Here is a 22,000-nt window from a genome sequence, read left to right as displayed (position 1 = left end):
AGCCCCGCATCGGGCTCTCTGTTCATTGGGGAGCCTGCTTCCTCCTCGCTCTCTGCCTGCCCCTCTGCCTACTGGTGATCTCTGTCTGTCAAATAAATAAAAAAATAAAATCTTAAAGAAAAAATTCTATCACCTGAAGGTAATTATTAGTAACATTTCAGTGTATGTCCTTTAATACCTAAGTGTGTAGACACAGGCATGCACAGACATATACACATGTACACGTACTATACATACAGTCGCACACACAGGTTTAAACACACATCCATGTACATAGCCTACACATGCGCGGACACATGCATGTGCATAAATGCACACACCACACACACATATGCAAACACACATACATGCATCACATGCACACAGCACACACAGAAATATCGATACAGCTGGCTTTTGAAAATACAGTCATTAATGGGCACATTCCTTTGTAATCGGATTCTCTTGTTTCACGGCAAACATAGCCAGGATCATGTAGGTGTGCAGGGAGTGGGGCCAGGAAATCTAGACCCTGGTTCTGGGGCTGAGTGACCTGGCCAAGCTGAGTCATGTCTCCAGGTACCCCATTGGCATCTCTAGACTGTGGATAGTCGTCCTTACTTTGCTACGGTGCTTTGCGGACGGGAAGGCGATCCTGTATACGCCGTGCTCACCGGGCACCTAGCTGGTGCTTGGTCAGTTGATGTTGGGGTCACCGTGATGGAATGTCTGTTTCCCTGGAAAACTGCCCTGGGCTCAGGAAGCTGCTACTGGGTGGGAGTTCTGGTTTTTTTTCCCATGTCTGTGCCCAAACCGCTCTTTTTTTGTCTTCCCAACCAGGCGGTGAAGGAAATCCTGGACACGTGGGAAAGTATGAAGTTTACTGTGGTCAAGTATTTCAAAGGCACCCAGGAGCGAGGCTATATCTTGGGGTCTGTTGACGAGATCATCCAGAGCCTTGATGACAACACCGTCAACTTGCAAAGCATCTCGGGAAGCAGATTCGTGGGGCCTTTTCTGCAGACGGTTCACAAATGGGAGAAAACGCTTTCTCTCATCGGGGAAGTCATTGAGGTGAGGAAAGCAGGAGAGCACTTTCACACGAGAATATTTGGTGCTCGGACACCGAGGACCCTCCCACACGCTTTTTCTGGCTGGATTTATTTTGGGGATGGGGGTGTGTGTGCACATGATTGGGAGAGTCAACCTGAAGTTTTATTTCAATGTTTTTTCCAACGTTTTCAATGTGTTTGTAGCTTCTCTGATTCTTCATTGGGTCTCTTTCCTCTGCCCCTGTTCTTGTTGGATACTGTCCTGCTCTTGTTGTCCGGGTACGGTCACCTCCTTTACAAAATGGAAGAATTTAAACATGTTTAAAGCCCTTTTCAGGTTTCTCCATATTTATTCTCCAGTTTTCCTGTGTGTGTGTGTGTGTGTGTGTGTGTGTGTGTGTGTGTGACTGTCTTTCTCCGTAGTGGGTTTTTCTCTGTGGGATCTGTTTTTGCCTCTGCTGACTTCACTTTTCAAGGGTTTCTGCAGTTTCTTCAAGTCCGCCTGTTATAGTGGACAGCGCTGAACAAGGTCTTACATTATTTGGTGGCTTGGTGCTTTCTTCTTGTGGGAAATTCTAGTCCAGACCTCTCTGAGTGGCCCAGGCTCAGCTCACCATTTTTGTGTGGCTGTCTTTCTTTTTTCCCTCCCAGATGAGGGGCAAGGGCCTTGTTAGGCCACAGACCTGAGTTTGGGCTGGGTTGATACCAGCCCTGGTTCACGGGCTAGGGAGGCAGCCCGGGCCCTCACCCCTCTCAAGCATGGTCTTCCTTTGCTTGCTTGTTTGGGTCCATTACTTTTTGTTAGGTAGGATATAGCGCTGTTTTCTTTTTCTTCATTATTAAAAAAATTTTTTTTTAAATGGATGTGAAATTTATGTAATGTGAAATTCATCATTTTATTCATGTTTAAGATTTATTTATTTTAGAGAGGAGGGAAGGAACGGTGGGAGTGGGAGAGAGAGAGTCTTCAAGCAGATTCCCAGCTACGCAGTCTGATGCGGGACTCGACCTCACCACCCTGAGCTGTAAGCCAAGAGTCACACGCTCAACCAGCTTAGCCACCCAGGCGCCCCTGTCTGGGCTTTTTTTTTTTTTTTTTTTTTTTTTAACGATCTGTCTTTTGTTCCTCTGGGTAACAGGGCTCCCACCCCTGCTTACAACCAGAAGTTTCTTTCTTGTTCTGGGCTGGTGCAGAGAGTTTTCTTTTGCTTTTGTGTGGGGCTTTGTATCTTACCATACCTAGCTATGATTTCTCCAGCATTCTTGTATATTTGGGAAAGAGTGTGCACGCCTGCTCTCTGATCTTGCCTGGGGAGACTTGTGACCTGCGCCGCTGCACATCTGTCCTGTCTTAGGGTGGCAGTTTGCCCTCCACACCTGTGCTGACTTTGCATTGTGCACTTTCAGATTTGGATGTTGGTTCAGAGAAAATGGATGTACCTTGAAAGCATTTTTATCGGTGGAGATATCCGCTCACAGCTTCCTGATGAGGCAAAGAAGTTTGACAACATCGATAGAATATTTAAAAGGGCAAGTGACCAGTTTCTGTTTTAGTTGTGAGAGGACAGTGATTTGAGATACATTTACTTATGTTTCTGCTTGTAGTATTTTGTCTATTAAGTAGCTTCTGAATTTTTTTAAGTTTCTTTATTCCTTTTTAAGTAACCTCCACACCCAACATGGGGCTCGAACTCAGGGCCCTGAGATCAAGAGCTACATGCTTCACTGTCTGAGCCAGCCCAGGCGCCCCTAATTCTGAATTTTTAAATCATTACATAGAACCTTCATCTGTTAAGATTTCTGTTTGGTTTTGAGCCTCTGGCACATGGCACTGAAACTTTTTTATATTGATTTTTGATTATAAAAGTAATACTTGCTGGGGCGCCTGGATGGCTCAGTGGGTTAAAGCCTCTGCCTTCGTTCTCAGGTCATGATCTCAGGGTCCTGGGATCAAGCCCTGCATCGGGCTCTCTGCTCCACAGGGAGCCTGCTTCCCTCTCTTTCTGCCTGCCTCACTGTATACTTGTGATCTCTGTCAAATAAATAAATAAAATCTTAAAAAAGTAATATGTGGTTAAAAAGCTTTGAAAATGTAGAAAGGTCGGAAAAAAAAAAAAGTATCTTCCAGAGTCCCGTGACCTTGATGTGACCACTTTAGTGTGATGTATATTTCTTTAGTCTTTTTTTTTTTTTCCTGTGCCCATGGGTTTAAAAAACAGAACGACAGCGATGTTTTATATAATTTCCTCTTCTAATTTTCTTTTAGTACTATGAGAAAGGTATTTCGTATTATGACACTGGAGAAAAGATGCTGGTGGCTTTATAAAACGTCACAGTGACTGGCTGGACGTTACTTTAGTTGATTGCTGTAATGAAACCTCTCGTTCTAAGAGGGATTGTTGGCTTTCATCCATCACGTGCAGGCACGTGCCTCCTGCCTGTTCCACATTTACGATGAATATTTCATGAGATGCTGGTGGGAAGTAAATTGCCCGTGAAGGAGTCTTGCCCGTTCTAACGTCCTTCCCGGAAGGGGTTGTGCTGGTCATCGCTGCCCCTGGTCATTAGTGGGGTGAGGGTCCTAACCCGGAGCCACCTGCCTTGGAAGCTGGGGTGCCTCAGTGGTGTCGTGCTCTCTCTTGTTAGGAGGGGCTGGTTTGCATTTAGGTCTCCGCTATCCATTAGAGCTGATAATATTTCCTTATCATTTGCGTAAGCTTTTTTTTTTTAAACTTAAAATCATACAATGGATATTTATTATTGAAGAATTAAGAAACTATTTTTTTAAAAGATTTTATTTATTCATTTGATAGACAGAGATCACAAGTAGGCAGAGAGGCAGGCAGAGAGAGAGGAGGAAGCAGGCTCCCCGCTGAGCAGAGAGCCCAATGCAGGACTCGATCCCAGGACCCTGGGATCACAACCTGAGCTGAAGGCAGAGGCTTTAACCCAGTGAGCCACCCAGGCGCCCTGAATTAAGAAACTATTAAAAAGAGCAAAAAATCTCCTATAATCCCCAGATAACCATTTTGATAGGTCAATAGCCATCTTTCCAGAATTTGTTTATTCCTGTGTAAACATATAAATAAGAATTATAAGTAAATATTCCACAAGGTAATATCATTCTTACCCATGTAATGATTTAAAAAAAAGTTAACGACTTTCGCACGTATCTCTATGCATAAACACGGAAAGGATCACTTTCAGCCACCGACAGACCCAGGTTCCTGTTGTTGGATGTTGGGGACATTTCCCTCACCATCCCCTCTGTGTGCCACCGTGGTGAAGAGTGCTGGAGGGACAGTCCCGGGCCACACTTGTGGCCCAGAGTGAAGTTTCCGGCTTCATTCTCCCCGGGAAGGGTGACTGAGGGCCTTCCACGTACCCACACTGTTGCTGGCCCCTGGGATACCTCAGAGCCAGAGAGGTTAAAAATCACCAAAGGCTGATTTTTTTTTTTTTAAGATTTTATTTATTTATTTGACAGAGAGAGATCACAAGTAGGCAGAGAGGCAGGCAGCGCCGGGGGGAAGCAAGGTCTCCACTGGGCAGGGAGTCTGATGCAGGGCTCGATCCTGGGACCTGAGACCATGACCTGAGCCGAAGGCAGAGGCTTAACCCACTGAGCCACCCAGGCGCCCCACGGGCTGACCTTCTAATGCGAGGATGAACACATTAACTTCAGAAATAAGTAAATTAGCTCCAGCACACTGGGAGGTGCTAGGGACCCTAAGGCTGCCTTGGACCCCCAAAAAGGCTATGGTTTGGGCTTGTGTTGGTTAGGAGTGTCCCCTCTTGCCCTCACCCAGATCATGGCCGAGACCTTGAAGGATCCGGTGATCAAGAGGTGCTGTGAGGCCCCCAACCGCCTGGCCGACTTGCAGCACATCAGCGAGGGGCTGGAGAAATGCCAGAAGAGCCTGAACGACTACTTAGACTCCAAGAGAAACGCTTTCCCCAGGTTCTTCTTCATTTCCGATGACGAGCTGCTCAGCATCCTGGGGAACAGCGACCCGCTCTGCGTCCAGGAGCACATGATCAAGGTGGGCCCCCGCGATCCCACGCCCACACCCCGGGAGCGGCTGCCCATGCTGTTCCAGGGAGGCTTATTCCCCGAGGCCCAGGGCTGGGAAACGCTGCTGGGCTCTGATCGGAAACGTCAATCTGATGAAATCCGCGGAGTCTGAAACTATACAAAGATTCCATTGTTATTTGCTGCTCTTTTTCTGAAGTCCAAAAACAAAGACTAAGAAGCAGAGGGTGATACTGGATGGGACTCTGGAGCCAGGTTGACTGGGTTCAAATCCTGGCTCCGCACAGACCTGCTGTGTGACTTTTGACTAGTTACCTAACTTCTCTGGGACTTGGTCCTTCCTTCTTTCTTTCCTTCCTTGATTCCTTCTTCTCTTTCTCTCTCTCTCTCTTTGCTTCAGTTTTATTTATTTATTTGAGAGAGAGGGAGCTAGAGGGAGAGGGAGAAGCAGACTCCCCACCGAGCAGAGCCCAGCATGGGGCTCGATCCCAGGACTCCAACATCATGCCATGTACCAAAGCCAGCCACTTAACCGACTGAGCCACCCAGTCATCCCTGAGCATTGGTTTCTTACCTAAGTGGGGATAGCCCCAAGACTTACTTGCTTCAGTGGAGTTGTTATTAAGAGTAAATGAGTTTGTGGAGCGCCTGGGTGGCTCAGTGGGTTAAGCCTCTGCCTTTGGCTCAGGTCATGATCCCAGGGTCCTGGGATGGAGCCCCATGCCAGGCTCTCTGCTCAGTGGGGAGCCTGTTTCTCCTCCTGCCTGCCTCTCTCTCCGTCTCTCCCTGCCTCTTTCCCTTGCATCTCTCTGTTCCTCTCTCTTTGTGAAACAAAGCTATGGGGTTGCCACACTCTTTGTCCCCTCCCTATCACAGCTCCCCCCCCCGTTTTGGGAGGCAGCCACTATCAGGATTTGGTTGGGATTCCTTCCAATTTGCATCCTTGGACACAAACGTGTGCATATCTGTGAACAATACCGAGCAGCCGGAGACAACACACAAAACCGTCTCTGGTAGTAGCCAGCCAGAGCATGGCCAGAAGGAATCTTGGAGGAGCAGGTCAAAGCTCTGTGTTTAGTATCTGCCTGAGGCAGGGGCTCCCAGCCTTGACAGTGTCGCGAGTTGGCCGGCTGCTGCTGTGTGTGTGCGTGGGTGTGCTGGGGGCCGGGGACACTCCTTGACTCCTCTACCCACTAGAAGCCAGGAGCATCACTCTCTAGTTAAGACCAGAACTCTCTCCTGACATTGCCTTGTGCCCCCCCTGGGGGCCCAATCATTTGTGGTTTTAAATTGGGGTCGTAGAAGAAGCACGCCTTCCTTCCAAACAAGCAATTGTTTGGGATCGAGCACAGAGCTCCAAACTTGCCCTTTAGTGAATGCTGATGTCCTTCTTAAGCTACAATTCACATCTCGGGTCGCAGGTGTTCCTTTCTCAAAGGGGAGTTTTATATCTCATTCCTGCTCTCATGAACAGATATTTGACTGTTTTAGAAAATGTGTGTTAGAAGTACTTCATTTACCCGTGGCACCCTTTTGCAAACCTCTGGTTTTACCGTTTAAAGCCTGCTGTCCTAGCTTCTCCTCTCTGCTCTGTAGAGTGCCTTGTCTTCTATCCTGGGTCCTGAAAGACTCATTTTTCTGAACAGCATTCTGACCAGCATCAGTGACGATTGGCAACAGACGGCCAGTGTTTTAGGTGCCAGCGGCCTCTCTCGCGCGTTGTTCGATTTGACCCTTCCAACCTCATCTTGGAAGTGCCACAGTTATGTCTATTTGGGGCAGAGAGAGAAGCTGCAGCTTGCCCCAGGTCACCCAGAAGGGCCATGGGGGGATCCCAGCACATGTCGAACTCGTCAGCCCCGCGGTGTTGAATCACCAGGCTGCCCTGCATCTCCTCCGCCCAGACCCCTCTCCCCACCTGCGAATGCCCTAGAACCCCAGGTGTGGGCAGGAAACGCGTCTTCTTTTTCTTTCTTGCTCTTTAACCCCAGACAGACCTTTGCACAGTGGGGGGTAGACGCAGGTGCCCAGCATGGGCCCCCAATTGGTGCTCGCATCCTGGTGGCTCCCCTGTGCGACCAAGGTCCGTGTCACCAGGTGGATGTCCCGCTGTGTTGCAGATGTACGACAACATCGCTCTGCTGAGGTTTCAGGATGGGGAGAATGGAGAGAAGCTGGTGTCTGCCATGATCTCGGCAGAAGGAGAGGTCATGGAGTTCCGCAAGGTCATCCGGGCCGAGGGGCGCGTGGAGGACTGGATGACGGCCGTGTTGAACGAAATGCGGAGGACCAACCGGCTGATCACCAAAGAGGCTATCTTTAGATACTGTGAAGACAGAAGCAGGTAGGGTCGCGACTGGGAACGCAGGTCGCTTTCTCATACGAATAATCCTATTGGATGAATGAATACTTGGGGCTTGGAGTAGAACAGGCGATGTTCTGAACGAAGTTTTCTTTCCTTGTAGTAGTTAAGCTGGTCCATGCATTGTTTGTCTTTCAAGGATCACCTAATTCAGGACTTCTCCCATCCAAGTACTAACCAGGCCCGACCCTGCTTAGCTTCTGAGATCCAGCGAGATCAGGCGTGGTACAGCCGTAGACAAACTCAGGACTTTGCAAAAGGTGTTGGTGGTATCTGGACCAGCAGCATCAGCTCCCCCCCCCCCCGAGCTTAGTAGAAATGCAAATGCCTGGGGGCCCTCCCCTAAATCTGCTCCATCCAGAAACTCTGGGGGTGGGTCCCTCTGTGTATTTTATAAACTCCTCCCCGGGGGGGGGGGGGAAGTCTTTTCTTTTTTTTTTTTTTTAAGATTTTATTTATTTATTTGACAGCGAGAGACACAGTGAGAGAGGGAACACAAGCAGGGGGAGTGGGAGAGGGAGAAGCAGACTTCCTGCTGAGCAGGGAGCCCGATGCGGGGCTCGATCCCAGGACCCTGAGATCATGACCAGAGCTGAAGGCAGAGGCTTACGCGACTGAGCCACCCAGGCATCCCCTCCCTGGGGGTTCTGAGCCAACCACTGACCCGGTGACCCAACAGAAACCCGGTCCTGGGCAGGGTTCATCTGTGTGTAGGCTAAGGAGTAAATTCGTTCTCAAATATTAAGCGTTTTCAATCATGCCTTGATTTCTGTGGCCCGAGAAGCATCTAGGCATCGAGCTGAGCCTGAGCCATGCCTGCTTCTCCCGGCGAGGAGGGCTAGCTTTACCTCACACGCTTGGCTGCAAACTACGTAAAGCATCTTCGGATGACGAGTTCTATCGGGGTAGGTGGATTCCCAGGAGCAAAGTCGGTGGGGCCTTTATGCAGACACAGAACCTCCATTATTATTTTCAGATTGCTATCCTTTGGATTTTACACGCTGCCTTTTTTTATTTCATGCACTGGAAACATCCAGTTTAGTAACGTATTAGAAAATGGCCTTGAATTTGGATGATTGGGATCCTTCTTTTTTTTTTTTTTAAGGTACCGTAAGGATTGGTTAGTGTCCTGTAGTCAGGTACATACAGATCTCAGTGGTGTGTGGGTGAACTGGCTTTCTGAAAAAAGGAAGACAAGAAAGCTTTGACTCAGAGAGTTGACCGGTGCTCATGGTGGAAGGACTCCCACCCCGGCTGATTTCAGGGTCCCCAGCGGAATAATGGCAAGTGGTCTGAACGCCAGCCTGCAGAATTCTTAGATACTTGACCGTGAACTCTCATGGACGGGGAGGAGGTGTGTCTGGCACGGGTTATCAGTTATATTCGTGGACTGAGCCATTATTTATCGGGCTCCTGCTGGAGCTAATCCCCGTGTTGGATGCTCTTCCAAAAGCTAACTGGACCGACAGATCGCGGGGCCCCAGGAGTAGCGATCGCTGCGTGTTCTGGTCTCCTTCATGCTCCCAGATCAGATGAATTTTACACCGGTGCCAGTTTCAACTACATCGTAACTACCGCTTTGCTGGGGGATCACTGTGTGTCGCAGGGTGTGGTCAGTAGGAGACGGAGTAAGGGAAGGCTCCCCAAAGTGTCTGTGGCACCCCCTCCTCCCCAAATGTCCCTCCTCACAGGACCACGGTTGTATCTAACAAAAGGCGGGATTAGTTGAAATGAACATAATGGTTTGTTTGAACAGAAACGTTTTGGCATCACCGAGAAGACGGGCCCAGGGGTACGCAGCCCCAGAAAAGCACCCAGTGTCCTGGGATTTGCCAGACGTCGTCATGTTCTTTCTAAGCTCTGCTCTGAGTCACTTTTTTTTCTCTGGTCAAGTTTGCTTCTGCTTCTCCTGATTTCTGACTTCCTAGACCCCTCATCACCTTCATTACCTCTCTGTAGTGTGTAGGGATCACAACCATAAACAGTATGTAGGTTTTTAGGGGACACCAGACAGTTTTAAAACAAGATGGCAAAGCCCAATCTTTTCATTGTTTTAAATACCCTTTTAAATTTATTTTGCCATTAATGGTGTGTCATCAAGGTAATGGCTAGTAATTCACGGTCATATTTCCTGGATTGGAACTTAGAGTTCTGGGCTCAGTATTTTTCAAGTATATAGAAAAACCAGGAAAACCGAAAACCAAAAAACAAAACCTTGCCCTAAGTGTATTTCAAGGCACTTCTCAGCTTTGGAAATTTGTATCTCTGTAGAGGAAATCCAAATGGCGAATAAAAATATGAAAAGAGGAGAGTGTTGTTAGTCTTGGGGATCTGCAACTTAGCAGATTAGATACTGTCCCCCACCCCTTTCAGAATGGCAAAAAATTTAAAAAAGCAATAATACCTAGTGCTGGAGAGCACGTGGTGAGAAGGGCAGGGCTGTGCATTGCTGGTGGAATAAGGATTGCTACAACGTTTAAAAGTAATTTGATCCTTTCTATTAAAATAATCTACCCAAAGAGTACTCTCTTAGGCCTAGTTGTTTTGCTTTTTAGGATTCTGTTCTGCAAGCCTAGAAGCAACTGTGTCGCCTCAGGTTAGATGGAGAGCCGGGTTTGTCCGCCTCAGCCGTGCTGACATTTGGGGCTGGATAATGCTTTGTTGTGGGAGACCAGAGTGACTTGGGGGATGGTTAGCACCATCTGCAGCCCCTGCCACCACCCCACCCCCAGCTCAGACAACTGAAAACATCTCCGGACATTGCCCAATGGTGTAGAGGGATGTTTCCTGCAGTATTATTTGTGTTGGCGAAGGAACTGGAAGAAGCTTAACTAGACATGAGTAGGGCAACTGCAGCAGCCTCAGACTCCAGAGTACCATGCAGCCTTTATTTATTTTTAAAGATTTTATTTATTTATTTGACAGACAGAGATCACAAGTAGGCAGAGAGGCAGGCAGAGAGAGAGAGAGGAGAAAGCAGGCTCTCCGCGGAGCAGAGAGCCGGATGCGGGGCTCGATCCCAGGACTCTGAGACCATGATTTGAGCCGAAGGCAGAGGCTTAACCCACTGAGCCACCAGGCGCCCCTACCTTGCAGCTTTTAAAGATTGGGTTACTCTCTATCCACTGACCCAGAGGCTTGCTGCCTAGAATTCTGAAGTGGCACAGTCAAGGTGCAGAGCACGTTGTTTTGTCAGCTGACATTTTTGGAGGAACAGCCACCACAGCCCCTTCTCCCCCTACGTGTGTGTCACTTTGGTCAGGCGTGTGTGGGAGAGAAAAGAGTAGTACGTAACACCCAGGAAGCTGTAATAGGCAAACGGGCGGGGTGGTCCGAGATGATGAAATTTGTTGGAATTTAAAAATGTAAACATTCTTATTCTATGCCCATAGTATTCGGTCCCTCTGCAAACCTGTCCAGGCATATTTTAAAAGGGACCTAGCATCTTCCTGCATTGTCCCCTCGAACGTTCTCACGTGTGCGTGCCGTCAGCCTGCCGTTTCCCGTCCAGCTAGAAGAGTTACTGCCGTTCGCTGACCTTGAGCCCTCCCTGGGCCTCCCCCATTCCAGATCAAAGAAACCCATTCTGACGGGGACTGTGGTCCGGCGCCAGTCCCTGGAGAAAGATCTTGAACCGGCGTGCTTTCTCCTGTAGGGTCGACTGGATGCTCCTGTACCAGGGGATGGTGGTGCTGGCCGCCTGCCAGGTGTGGTGGACCTGGGAGGTGGAGGACGTCTTCCACGAAGTGCAGAAAGGGGAGAAGCAGGCCATGAAGGAGTATGGCAAGAAGATGCACCAGCAGATCGACGAGCTGGTCATGCGGATCACCATGCCCTTGAGCAAAAACGACAGAAAGAAATACAACACGGCCCTCATCATCGACGTGCACGCTAGGGACATAGTAGACTCTTTCATAAGAAGCAGGTAGGGACCCCCGGGGGCCCCGGCGTGTCACAGCGTGTGTCCCCCACCCGGCATGGCCTCGTGGTTTCTCCGACCTCCTCTACCGCCTTTCTTCTCCCCTCCCCGCTCTCCCCTCCTCTGCCCTTCCAGCATTCTCGAGGCCCGGGAGTTTGAGTGGGAGAGTCAGCTGCGGTTCTACTGGGACCGGGAGCCGGACGAGCTGAACATCCGGCAGTGCACGGGCACCTTCAGCTACGGCTACGAGTACATGGGTCTGAACGGGAGGCTGGTCATCACGCCACTCACGGACCGCATCTACCTGACTCTCACGCAGGTGACTGGCCACCCAGACCGCGCGCTGACCAGCGGCCCCTGGTTCTGGATTGCTCTGCAAGGGTGACTGGGTTGCCTGCAGACACCGCACTGGGTTGACCGGCGTCCCTCCTTCCTGATTCATGTCCTCTCGGAACCTCACGATGTGACCGTCTTTGGAAATACGCTCTTTGTCCATTTAATTAGGGAAGGATTGGGAACATCCAGGATTAGGGTCCCCAGATCCTCTGACTGGTGTCCCTGTGAGAAGAGGACACAGAGAGACAGGAAAGACGACATTAAGTTGGGGGCAGGGGTTGGAGCGAGGTGGCCCCGCGCCAAGGAAGGCTTGCAGCCACCAGAGCCAAGAACCCCCCTCGAAGCTTTGGAGGGAGCGCGGCCCTGGCAACAGCTCGACTTCAGACTCCCAGCTCTCAGTGCCGTGAACAAATGCATTTCTGGTGTTTTCAGCCCCCGCTTGGTGGGACTCTCCTAGGGCAGCCCCAGGAAACCAGTGCCGGGAGCAAGGGACACCACTGTTTGAACTCGGAGCAGGACCTACTTGCCACCCTCTGGGATGGGGCTGTCGCCGGTTCAGGCGGCTCCTAAAACTGCCCTCAGGCTTACCAGTTTGCTGAAAGGGCTCCCAGAACTCAGCAAAGCCCTTGCGGTCCTGACTGTGGTTTACCCTAGCACAGGGATACAGGTCAAAACCCGCAGCAGGAGGTGGTGGGCAGCGAGCAGGCTGGGCCCGCACTTCCCGGTCGCGGTGTCCTCGTGCAGACGGCGCTCTCCCTTGCGGTGGCCGTGTGGCTGCGGGCAGCAGGCATTACCACGCGGCAAGCTCGCCGGGGATGCGGGTGTGGGGGTTCCAGTGGGGACTGGTCATGCAGAAACGACCAATGGCTTGCACGGCCGACTTTAGCTTCCAGCCCCTCCAGAAAGTCAAGCTGATGGCACGTGGCCCGACGTCCCGGTTCTCAGGACATTCCCCGGGCTTTGAGATCAACTCCTAGAATCTGGAGACACAGCCAGAACTTTCCGTGGGGAGGACTAACCCTGTACGGCACAGATGTATGTGTGTGCACGGGCCTCATCTTTGGGAACGACTAGGGCTTCATCCTCAGGGTTGGCACCCGTTCCGGTGTGTCGCTTAGTCCTTGGTACGCTGGTCCCTGTATCACGGCATGGGGCGGGGGGAGGGGAGGGAGCGGTGGAGGTCAATGGAAAAACAGAAATGTTACAAAATAGCGACTGTCAGGAAGGGTGAGTGTGGACATGTCCATTGTCACGTGTGTACTGCGCATATATTGTCAGGGTTTGGGAAACCGCACCTGTTTCCTTATGTGACTCAGACCACATCGGCTTTATTTGGCTCCTTCACAGGCGCTGTCCATGTACCTGGGGGGCGCCCCTGCAGGCCCAGCGGGTACCGGCAAGACCGAGACCACCAAGGACCTGGCCAAAGCCCTGGGCTTGCTCTGTGTTGTGACCAACTGCGGGGAAGGCATGGACTACAAGGTACGGCCGAGAGCGGAGCGCGGGACGCAGGGGGAAGGCACCGCGGCCCACACTCTCCGGGAGACCGCTGGGAGGAGAGAGCGCAGAGAAGAAACTGCCACCCTCAGTCTCAGAACTCACCCGTGCTGCCACCCTCAGTCTCCAATCTCACCCGTGCCTGCCTTGGCAGCAGCATGTAGAGCAAAGGTCCCAAACCCGAAAGGTCACCAGAGCCGCCTAGGTACAGTAAGTGAGGACAACGGCAGGTGCAGACAGTAGGGGGCGCTGAGGAGTGAGGTGAGGCCAAGGCCGGAGGCAGGACACGGCTTTGGCTGGGGGGCACCACTTCCTAACTGTGGTTAAGATTACCACCGGGGAAGATGGACCTGCTGCGGCTTGATTTTCCAGTCTCTCTGTCTATCTACCTTCCTTCCTTCCTTAGATTCTATTTATTTGACAGAGAGAGAGACATACAAGTAGGCAGAGAGGCAGGCAGGGGTGGGGGGAGCAGGCCCCCTGCTGAGCAGAGAGCCCGATGTGGGGCTCGATCCCAGGACCCTTGAGACCACGACCCGAGCCAAAGGCAGAGGCTTTAACCCACTGAGCCACCCGATTTTCCAGTATTTCAAGAGGAGCCAGAACTCTGGAGTTTTCTGTGAAAATCCTTACATTGGTAAAGTCCTGTGAATGGGAGAGCTGGCCCATGAGGGTCCCGCCAGTCTTGCCAGAAAGATCCATGAGTAGGGTGGTTGGTCGGCTGCCTCTCTGCCAACCTGATGTTCACTCTCTTGTTTTAATTTAGGCAATTTATCCGTAAATGTCTCATGTGTGATTTCATTTCATTTCATTTTATTATTTGTTTAAGATTTTATTTATTTGACAGAGCGAGAGAGGAGACACAAGCAGGGGGAGGGGGAGAGGGAGCAGCAGGCTTCCCGCTGAGCAGGGAGCCCGACACGGGGCTCGATCCCAGGACCCTGGGACCATGACCTGAGCCCAGGCAGATGCTTAATGACTGAGCCACCCAGGTGCCCCATCGTGTGCGATTTTAAAGATGAAAATACCCCTTGTGCTTTTTTTCCCCCCTATTCACGCTAGGCCATTGGGAAGATTTTCTCGGGCCTCGCCCAGTGTGGGGCTTGGGGCTGCTTTGATGAGTTTAACCGCATCGACGCGTCGGTGCTGTCAGTCATCTCGTCTCAGATCCAGACGATCCGCAACGCCCTGATCCACCAGCTCACCACGTTCCAGGTGGGCACGGGTGAGGGCCACCCCGTCACATTCTCCAGGCTGGACGTTCGGCCGTGTGACCTTAGAAATCTCAAATGACGATTCAACAGATTTTTGCTTTCGAATCGAGATGGTTGGGTTTCCCCCAAATTATCAGCCTCTTGGAGAATCAGGGACGGCAGTGTTCTAGAATGTCAAGTGAATTCCAGACAGAGAAGTAGTAGCAGCTATGGACAGGGGAGGCAGTGTTCTCAAGGGATGGACAGAGCCCCCATTAAAGGAAAAAAATATTCTGGGTCACTTCCCAAGTTTGGGAAAGAGTCAGCGTTCAGGATTAGTGGTCCATTCAGTCAAAATGTCTTTTGGTGTGGCTGTTATCACATAAACACAAAATTTTGCCTTCCTGCCTCGCCAAGTTAGGGGATTAAAACGAGTAGCAATTTTTTTTAAAGATTGTATTTATTTATTCATTTGACAGACAGAGATCACAAGTAGGCAGAGAAGCAAACAGAGAGAGAGAGAGAGAGAGAGAGAGAGAGAGGAGGAAGCAGGCTCCCTGCCGAGCAGAGAGCCCAACGTGAGGCTTGATCCCAGGACCCTGAGATCATGACCTGAGCCGAAGGCAGAGGCTTAACCCTCTGAGCCACCCAGGTGCCCCCAAACGAGTCGCATTTTTCATGAAGAGGCAGATTTGAGAAGTTTTTAGTGCGCTCTGATCTGTGTCCCTCCGAGGACGTATTTGTAGACCCGAGCTGATAAGACTATTAAGTTACAGCTGAGGAGACCAGATCAGAATTTGGAGAAACAGGATCTTATTACATAATTTAGATAGCCCAGAAGTGGGTTCTCTGACCAAAGGGACCAGCGTGGCAGGGCCACGTCCCTGCACTGGGGCTCCCGGGACCCCAACATGTTCTGCTCCCCCACCCCTGCATTTTGTCACCTTCGCGCCACTCACCCTGCAGACACACCACATGTGTCTCTGTCTGCCTGAAACTGTCCGGCCTTCTTTTGTGCCCGAAAGTGCCTTTTTATCCTCCAAGGCCCTACAGAGCCTCATGGAGAAGTTCAGCCTTCAGATTTGGGTTGGGCTGGTGGGGACTGGCTTGCAGGTGCCTCCGTGGCCCTGGCGACCTGCCTGCTTTTCTCCCAGACCTCAGTGCGGCTCACTGTTAAGAGGTAATGTAATCTTGATTCCATTAAACATCGATCCCATTAAACATTTTTAGGATTCCCATAAAGGCTTTGGGTGCATTTTCTTTTAATGGGTTCTTCTGAACTATTTTAGGGCCGGGCTTACTACTTCTGAGGGAAGGAAATTGAACCTGCAGTGCATTCAGGTTTCTAGAAGCTTCTTCTTCTTTTTTTTTTTTTTAAAGGTTTTATTTATTTGTCAGAGCACAAGTAGGGGGAGAAGAAGGCAGAGGGAGAAGCAGCCTCCCTGCTGAGCAAGGAGCCCGATGAGGGACTCGATCCCAGGATCATGGGATCATGACCTGAACCGAAGGCAGACGCTTAACTGACTGAGTCCCCCAGGCGTCTCTAGATGCTGTGGTTTTAAGAACAGGCCAGTCCATCATCTCCAGAAGGCAATTGAGGCCCCACATGGATATCAGGGAGCGGGTGACGGTGGTCTCATTGTGGGCTTGGCAGACGGGACAGTGGCCTCCTTCCGTGGGGAGCATCTGTGACCTGCTGGGTGGCCCTCTAGTCACTGAGGCAGTCTGTGCCTCATAAAAACACCATTTTCTATCTTTTTTCTATCTGGTGAACCAGTGAAAAAAACAAAATAGTAAAATCTTAGAGAAAGAAATAGGGACAGGTGAAACTGGCTAAAGAAACTCAAAATAAAGGGGCGTCTGGGACAGCTCCAGGCTGCGCTCCTGCCCCGCATCGGCCACTTGTCAAGCGCACAGACCCTGGCTCGGATCGGAGTTGGGTGGGGGTGTGCAGGGCTCGCCCCCAGAACACTCAGGTCAGGAGCACGAGGACGCTGCGTTTAACTCCTGGAAATGGAAGGGAGTCAGACGGTGGCCTCTGCCGCAAACCCATGGAGACGAACAGCCCCGTGGCACCCCCGGTCCCCTGACCGCGGTGGTAACTGTCTTCCTTTCCAATCGTCCTCCAGTTTGAAGGGCAGGAGATCTCCCTGGACCCGAAGATGGGCATCTTCATCACCATGAACCCAGGCTACGCAGGCCGCACGGAGCTGCCTGAGTCGGTGAAGGCCCTCTTCAGGCCCGTGGTGGTGATCGTGCCCGACCTGCAGCAGATCTGCGAGATCATGCTCTTCTCCGAGGGCTTCCTCTGGGCCAAGGTGAGGCCTCCTTAGTGCCGGGCTCGGCCTGGCCCTTCCACGGCCCGGCCCTCCCACGGCCCTGGCTCTGCGCTCAGACCAGGCACTTGGGAATTTTGCATTCTGTGTGACTTAATTTTTCTTTCTTCTTTTTTTTACACTTTGTCTCTCTCCTCCTGTGTCTTTTTAAAACTGTAAGTTTCATTTTCGAGTCATTTGACCCTCCAGAAGTGGCAGCAGTAGTGCAGAGTTCCACCTGCCCCTCCCCCAGCCCCCCCCACCCCGATGACATCTTACACCCTCCAAGGCAGGCTGTCAGAGTGACGAGCGCACAGTGCTGTCAGCTCAGGTACAAGCTTTATCTGGATTCCATCAGATGTTGTATCCTCTCTCTCTCTCTCTCTCGTGTGTATGCAGAATTCTAGAACATTTTGTCGCCCGTGTGCTGTAACCAGAGCCACAATCAGGATACAGAACTGGGCCATCACCACAAAGAAAGTCCTTCCTGTCATTCCCTGGTATCACATCTCCCCCTCAGGCTCCCACCCCGGCCCTGACTCCTGGCAACCCCCTGCCATTCTCGGTCATGACAACCGGTCCCTTGGAGAGTGTTCTGTACATGGAATCATACGTATGTAATCCTTGATGGGCTTCCTTCACTTAGCTTCGTACCACGTACACACACGCTCCCAATGTCCTTTATCATCTTTTAAACTATGTATAAAAAAGTATGCTCCTGTATTTTCCTAGAAGGTTCTGAAAAACATATAAAATAACAAATACTTTCCACACAAAGGGTTGTGAGGTTTCTTTTCTGTAATTTTTTTTTTTAAGATTTAATTTTTATTCATTTGACAGACAGAGATTACAAGTAGGCAGAGAGGCAGGCAGAGAGAGAGAGAGGGGGAAGCAGGCTCCCCGCTGAGCAGAGAGCCCAATGCAGGGCTCGATCCCAGGATCCTGGGATCATGACCTGAGCTGAAGGCAGAGGCTTCACCCACTGAGCCACCCAGGCGCCCCCATAAGTTTTTTTTTTTTAAAGGCTCTTACTGCTCACACATTGTCCAGATTTTGAATAGGAATGTTGGAATCTCTGGTTCTTAGTCCCCACATCATCCTTAGAGAGCAGCAGGCCTTGAATCCTTGAGGTAGTCGTCTGTATCGGTGGCTCCATCAGTAGCCTACGAGGAGCTGACTTGTCTTGAAAGATGAGTTGCAAGAGAAGCTTTTCAAAATTTTATCTTTTTATTTTTTAACGATTTTATTTATTCATCTGACAGAGATCACAAGTAGGCAGAGAGGCAGACAGAGAGAGAGAGGAGGAAGCAGGCTCCCCGCTGAGCAGAGAGCCTGATGTGGGGCTTGATCCCAGGACCCTGAGACCATGACCTGAGCCGAAGGCCCAGGCTTAACCCACTGAACCACCCAGGTGCCCCGAGAAGCTTTTTTTTTTTTTTTTTTAAAGATTTTATTTATTTATTTGAGAGAAACAGAGGACGAGTGAGCATGAATTGTGATGCTTAACTGACTGAGCCACCCAGGTGCCGCCAGGAAAAGATTTAATATGTTCAGGTCCAAAAAACCAGAAAAATCACATTTTTAGAGTGTGATTGCTATGATTTTAAAAAGTTGGATGGGTTCTAGTCTTTAAACGAAGCCACTGGAGATCTTCCTCTGCTTTCAAAGAGAGTTCCTCAAATTTTGGTAAGACCTGCATTCTTTGAAATTAGTGCATAATTTGTCATTGTTGAAAATGAAGATCTCTGCGCCCCCTCCCCCCGCCAAGGTCTTGCCCTTAGAGGCAAGGTCTGTTTGCTAATGGTGCAATTGCATCTGAACAGCTTCATGTTCACTTTCTTTGTAGAATGATGTCCTGTTGCTTTTGGGTCATTGTCTTTCTTTGCTTTTCATTGTTTTTGATCATAAAAGACCCTGGCCAAAAAGATGACCGTCCTCTATAAGCTGGCCCGGGAGCAGCTCTCCAAGCAACACCACTATGATTTTGGACTGAGAGCCCTGAAGTCCGTGTTGGTAATGGCTGGAGAGCTGAAGAGAGGCTCTTCTGACCTTCAAGAGGTAGGGGGCCGCGCACGCCCGCGTCTGCCAGGGCTCTGTGCGGTTCATAGGCAGCGAACGAGTGTGGGGATGAGATGACAGGCTATGCTATCATCCCCCCTGGAAAGCTTTGGTCTTCACTGTCACTTCATTTGGTTGTTGGCCTTAATTAGGTCTCTTATTTATTATTATTATTATTATTTTTCAATTTGACTAATTACTAGGCCAAGTTGAAAGTGTTCACAGCACCAGTTTCTGAGGCTTCAGTGGTAATAACCAGTTCACAAGTTTTGGCTATTTTTTTTTTCCTGCTTTGCCACAAAAGCACGGGACTTACTCCAAAGCAGACCTTGGCTGCTCTGTGGTCCACAGGCTCCCTGGTCCTCTAGCCTCTGTACACGCAACGCTATATGTCTTATATTTGATATAAAGCTTCATTTCCTATTTCATAAGAGGATTTCTAGACTAGTCCCTGGGTCTTTCGGAAATATCTCCGAAGGCGTCTCTTGCGTTCCATTCAGGATGTGGTGCTGATGAGGGCCCTTCGAGACATGAATCTGCCCAAGTTCGTCTTTGAGGACGTCCCTCTCTTCCTTGGTTTGATTTCCGACCTGTTTCCTGGACTAGACTGCCCGCGTGTCCGCTACCCCCACTTTAACGACGCCGTGCAGCAGGTCCTGGAGGAGGGCGGCTACGTTGTCTTACCTGTCCAGGTAAGCGAGTGCACGGGCGTCATCTGGGTCCTTCCTGGTTGAAAAAGTTGAATGTGGTCAAATCCACCCAACATTTACCATATTAAGCATTTTCCCTGACTTTTTTTTTCTTTTTATTGTGCTAAAGTACCCGTAACAAAAATCTCCATCTTACCCGTTTTCTGTACAGTTCAGCTGGGGGAAGTATATTCCTATTGCCGTGAAAGAGCTTTCCAGAACTTCTCCATCCTGCAAAACCGACACTCTGTCCCCATTAATCAGCAACTCCCCAGCCCCTCCCCAGCCCCCCGGTCCTCACCTGCCTCCCCCCTGCCCCGCTTTCTGTCTCTATGAATCTGACTCCACTGGGGACCTCACGTAAGTGACATCTTGCGGCTTTCGTCCTTTTCTGGCCGGCTTATTTCCCTCGGCACGTTTTCATGGCTCATCCGTGTTTTAGCAGGTGTCAGAATCACCTTCCTTTTTGAGGTCCAGTCATGTTCCGCAGCATGTACAGACCGCCCTCCAGCTGTTCTTGGTATAACGTGATGACTCAAGTGTTTCGTTGTGGGGTCCCACCATCTCATGCTCTCTCCCCACCCCAGCTTTTTCTTTCTCCACAGTCCCACTTCGAAGAAAAATTAGATGTTACTGATACGATTCTTACTATCTGAAGTCTGTAAGGTTGTATATGTTTTCCGTAAGCCAAAAATTACTGCCAGCGTGTTCTGCTGAGGGTATAAATGCCTAAGGCTGCAGGACCAGAATGGCCGCCTCTGGTCGGGCTGTCTCAGGGTGTCAGGCTCCCTCGAGGCCTGGGGCGGGGGCAGCAGGTACCGGTCACCGACGAGAGAGCTCCCTGCACCTTTCCTACCCTGACCTTTTCCTCTAGAGCTGCTGGTTTAGAAAGGGAATGTGAAATGATGTAGCAGCAACGGAAAAACAATCCGGCAGTTCCCCAAGACGTGAATTGTAGAGTCACGTACCCCCAGGGGGAATGAGAAGGTAGGTCCACGCAAGAACTCCTGCATGATGTCTGGGTAAGAGCCCAGACATCGAAGCCACGCATATGCTCATCTACGGGCGAATGAAGCAGAGGCGATATGTCCGCACAATGGAGTAGTCCTTGGCCACAAAAAAGAAATCCGTTCTGACCCACGGATGGACGCTGAGAACATGCGAAGCGAGAGCAGCCAGACGCCAAGGCCTGCAGATCCTGTGATCTGCGCGATTCCGCTCATGTCACTCCGTTTACGTATGGAGACGGCGCAAGTCCACGGACAGGGAAAGCCGATGAGCGGCCCCAGCGGCTGGGGGAGGGGCTGGGAAGAGAAGGCAAATGAATGCAGAGTTTTGGGGGTGGGGGGCGGGGATTAAAATGTTTTAAAATTGAACAGGGTCACGGGGCGTGTCCTAAGACCCGCTGAACCGCACTCTCAGAATGGGCAGATTATACGGTATGTGGATTATAGCTCAACAAAGCTGTTTTTTTTTTTTTTAAAAAAAATTTTACCCCAGCTGCCAATGGTTGCCCCACAGGTGGATAAAGTGGTCCAGATGTTCGAGACCATGTTAACCCGCCACACGACCATGGTGGTGGGGCCCACCGGAGGGGGCAAGTCCGTGGTCATCAACGCTCTGTGTCAGGCCCAGACCAAGTGAGTATGACCCCGAGGGGAGGGCCTGGGTGCCAGGGTGGTTTCCTGGTCAGGTTGGTGGTGGTATCACGGAGCCCCATTTTGCTTTCTCAATTCCTGGGAGATAAAATTTGTCTTAAAACACTGCCTTCTAAAAGGAAAAAAAAATATTTATTTATTTCCAAGAGGAGGGGGAGGGGCGGGGGAGAGGAGGAGAGAGAGTCTTTTTTTTTTTAAATTAAATTTTTTATTTTTTATAAACATATAATATATTTTTATCCCCCGGGGTGCAGGTCTGTGAATCGCCAGGTTTACGCACTTCACAGCAGAGGAGAGAGAGTCTTAAGCAGACTTTGCGGAGTGTGGATGACAATGCAGGGCTCGATCCCATGGCTCTGAGATCATGACCTGAGCCGAAACCCAAGTCAGATGCTTAACCAACTGAGCCACCTAGGTGCCCCAAACACTGCATTTTTAAAAAAATTATGAAAACAAGAAGTTAATCCATGTTTGAAACTACATATAACACACACACACACACGCACACCCCGCCAAAGAAGGCATTTTCAATCCAGGTGTAATCCAGTTTAAAAGGAACACAAAATGTTTTTACTACATTGGACGACATCAGTGTCCTAAACCCCACGTTAGACTCAGAGCGTCTCTCCTTGTTTCACTGCTGATTGGTGAATTTAGAAGGCAAAGCGGTGACCCTTTTGTGCCTCAGACTGTGACGAGGCTTATCTGTGAGATAACAAGCTTATGCGAATATTTTGAAAATTAACTTGTTAAGTTGTATTTCTTGGCGTTCAGGTTGCCCCTTCTGAGTAAGTGGGGGCACTCAGCCTCATGCAGCTATTTTATGGGATCAGAGTGGCCAAAAACGGTGTCATCCCTGCAAAGGCCTTATTATTCCCCGCCTAGCGGGAGCAAGGCTGCTCCAAGGGA

The 22,000-nt window shown here is 50.2% G+C and overlaps 1 protein-coding gene across 3 annotated transcripts in view; it reads left to right on the top strand.

Annotated features, from left to right (window-relative positions):
• DNAH10 (dynein axonemal heavy chain 10) overlaps positions 1 to 22,000 on the top strand; it is a 135,693-nt gene that overhangs the window by 54,970 nt on the left and 58,723 nt on the right. For all 3 annotated transcript variants that reach the window (XM_004753085.3, XM_045073673.1, XM_013056431.2), the window contains 12 exons: positions 820 to 1,053; positions 2,439 to 2,561; positions 4,841 to 5,074; positions 7,185 to 7,408; positions 11,082 to 11,351; positions 11,481 to 11,664; positions 13,029 to 13,163; positions 14,241 to 14,393; positions 16,501 to 16,689; positions 18,598 to 18,744; positions 19,245 to 19,436; positions 20,955 to 21,073. In XM_004753085.3, coding sequence (XP_004753142.1) covers positions 820 to 1,053; positions 2,439 to 2,561; positions 4,841 to 5,074; positions 7,185 to 7,408; positions 11,082 to 11,351; positions 11,481 to 11,664; positions 13,029 to 13,163; positions 14,241 to 14,393; positions 16,501 to 16,689; positions 18,598 to 18,744; positions 19,245 to 19,436; positions 20,955 to 21,073 — 2,204 coding nt within the window. The remainder of the gene's footprint in view (positions 1 to 819; positions 1,054 to 2,438; positions 2,562 to 4,840; positions 5,075 to 7,184; positions 7,409 to 11,081; positions 11,352 to 11,480; positions 11,665 to 13,028; positions 13,164 to 14,240; positions 14,394 to 16,500; positions 16,690 to 18,597; positions 18,745 to 19,244; positions 19,437 to 20,954; positions 21,074 to 22,000) is intronic.

Source organism: Mustela putorius, unplaced genomic scaffold (assembly GCF_011764305.1).
Source record: "Mustela putorius furo isolate JIRA1106 unplaced genomic scaffold, ASM1176430v1.1 tig00537248_pilon_pilon_pilon, whole genome shotgun sequence".
In the NCBI taxonomy this organism is placed as follows: domain Eukaryota; kingdom Metazoa; phylum Chordata; class Mammalia; order Carnivora; family Mustelidae; genus Mustela; species Mustela putorius.
This window is presented reverse-complemented; position numbering and strand designations above follow the sequence as displayed.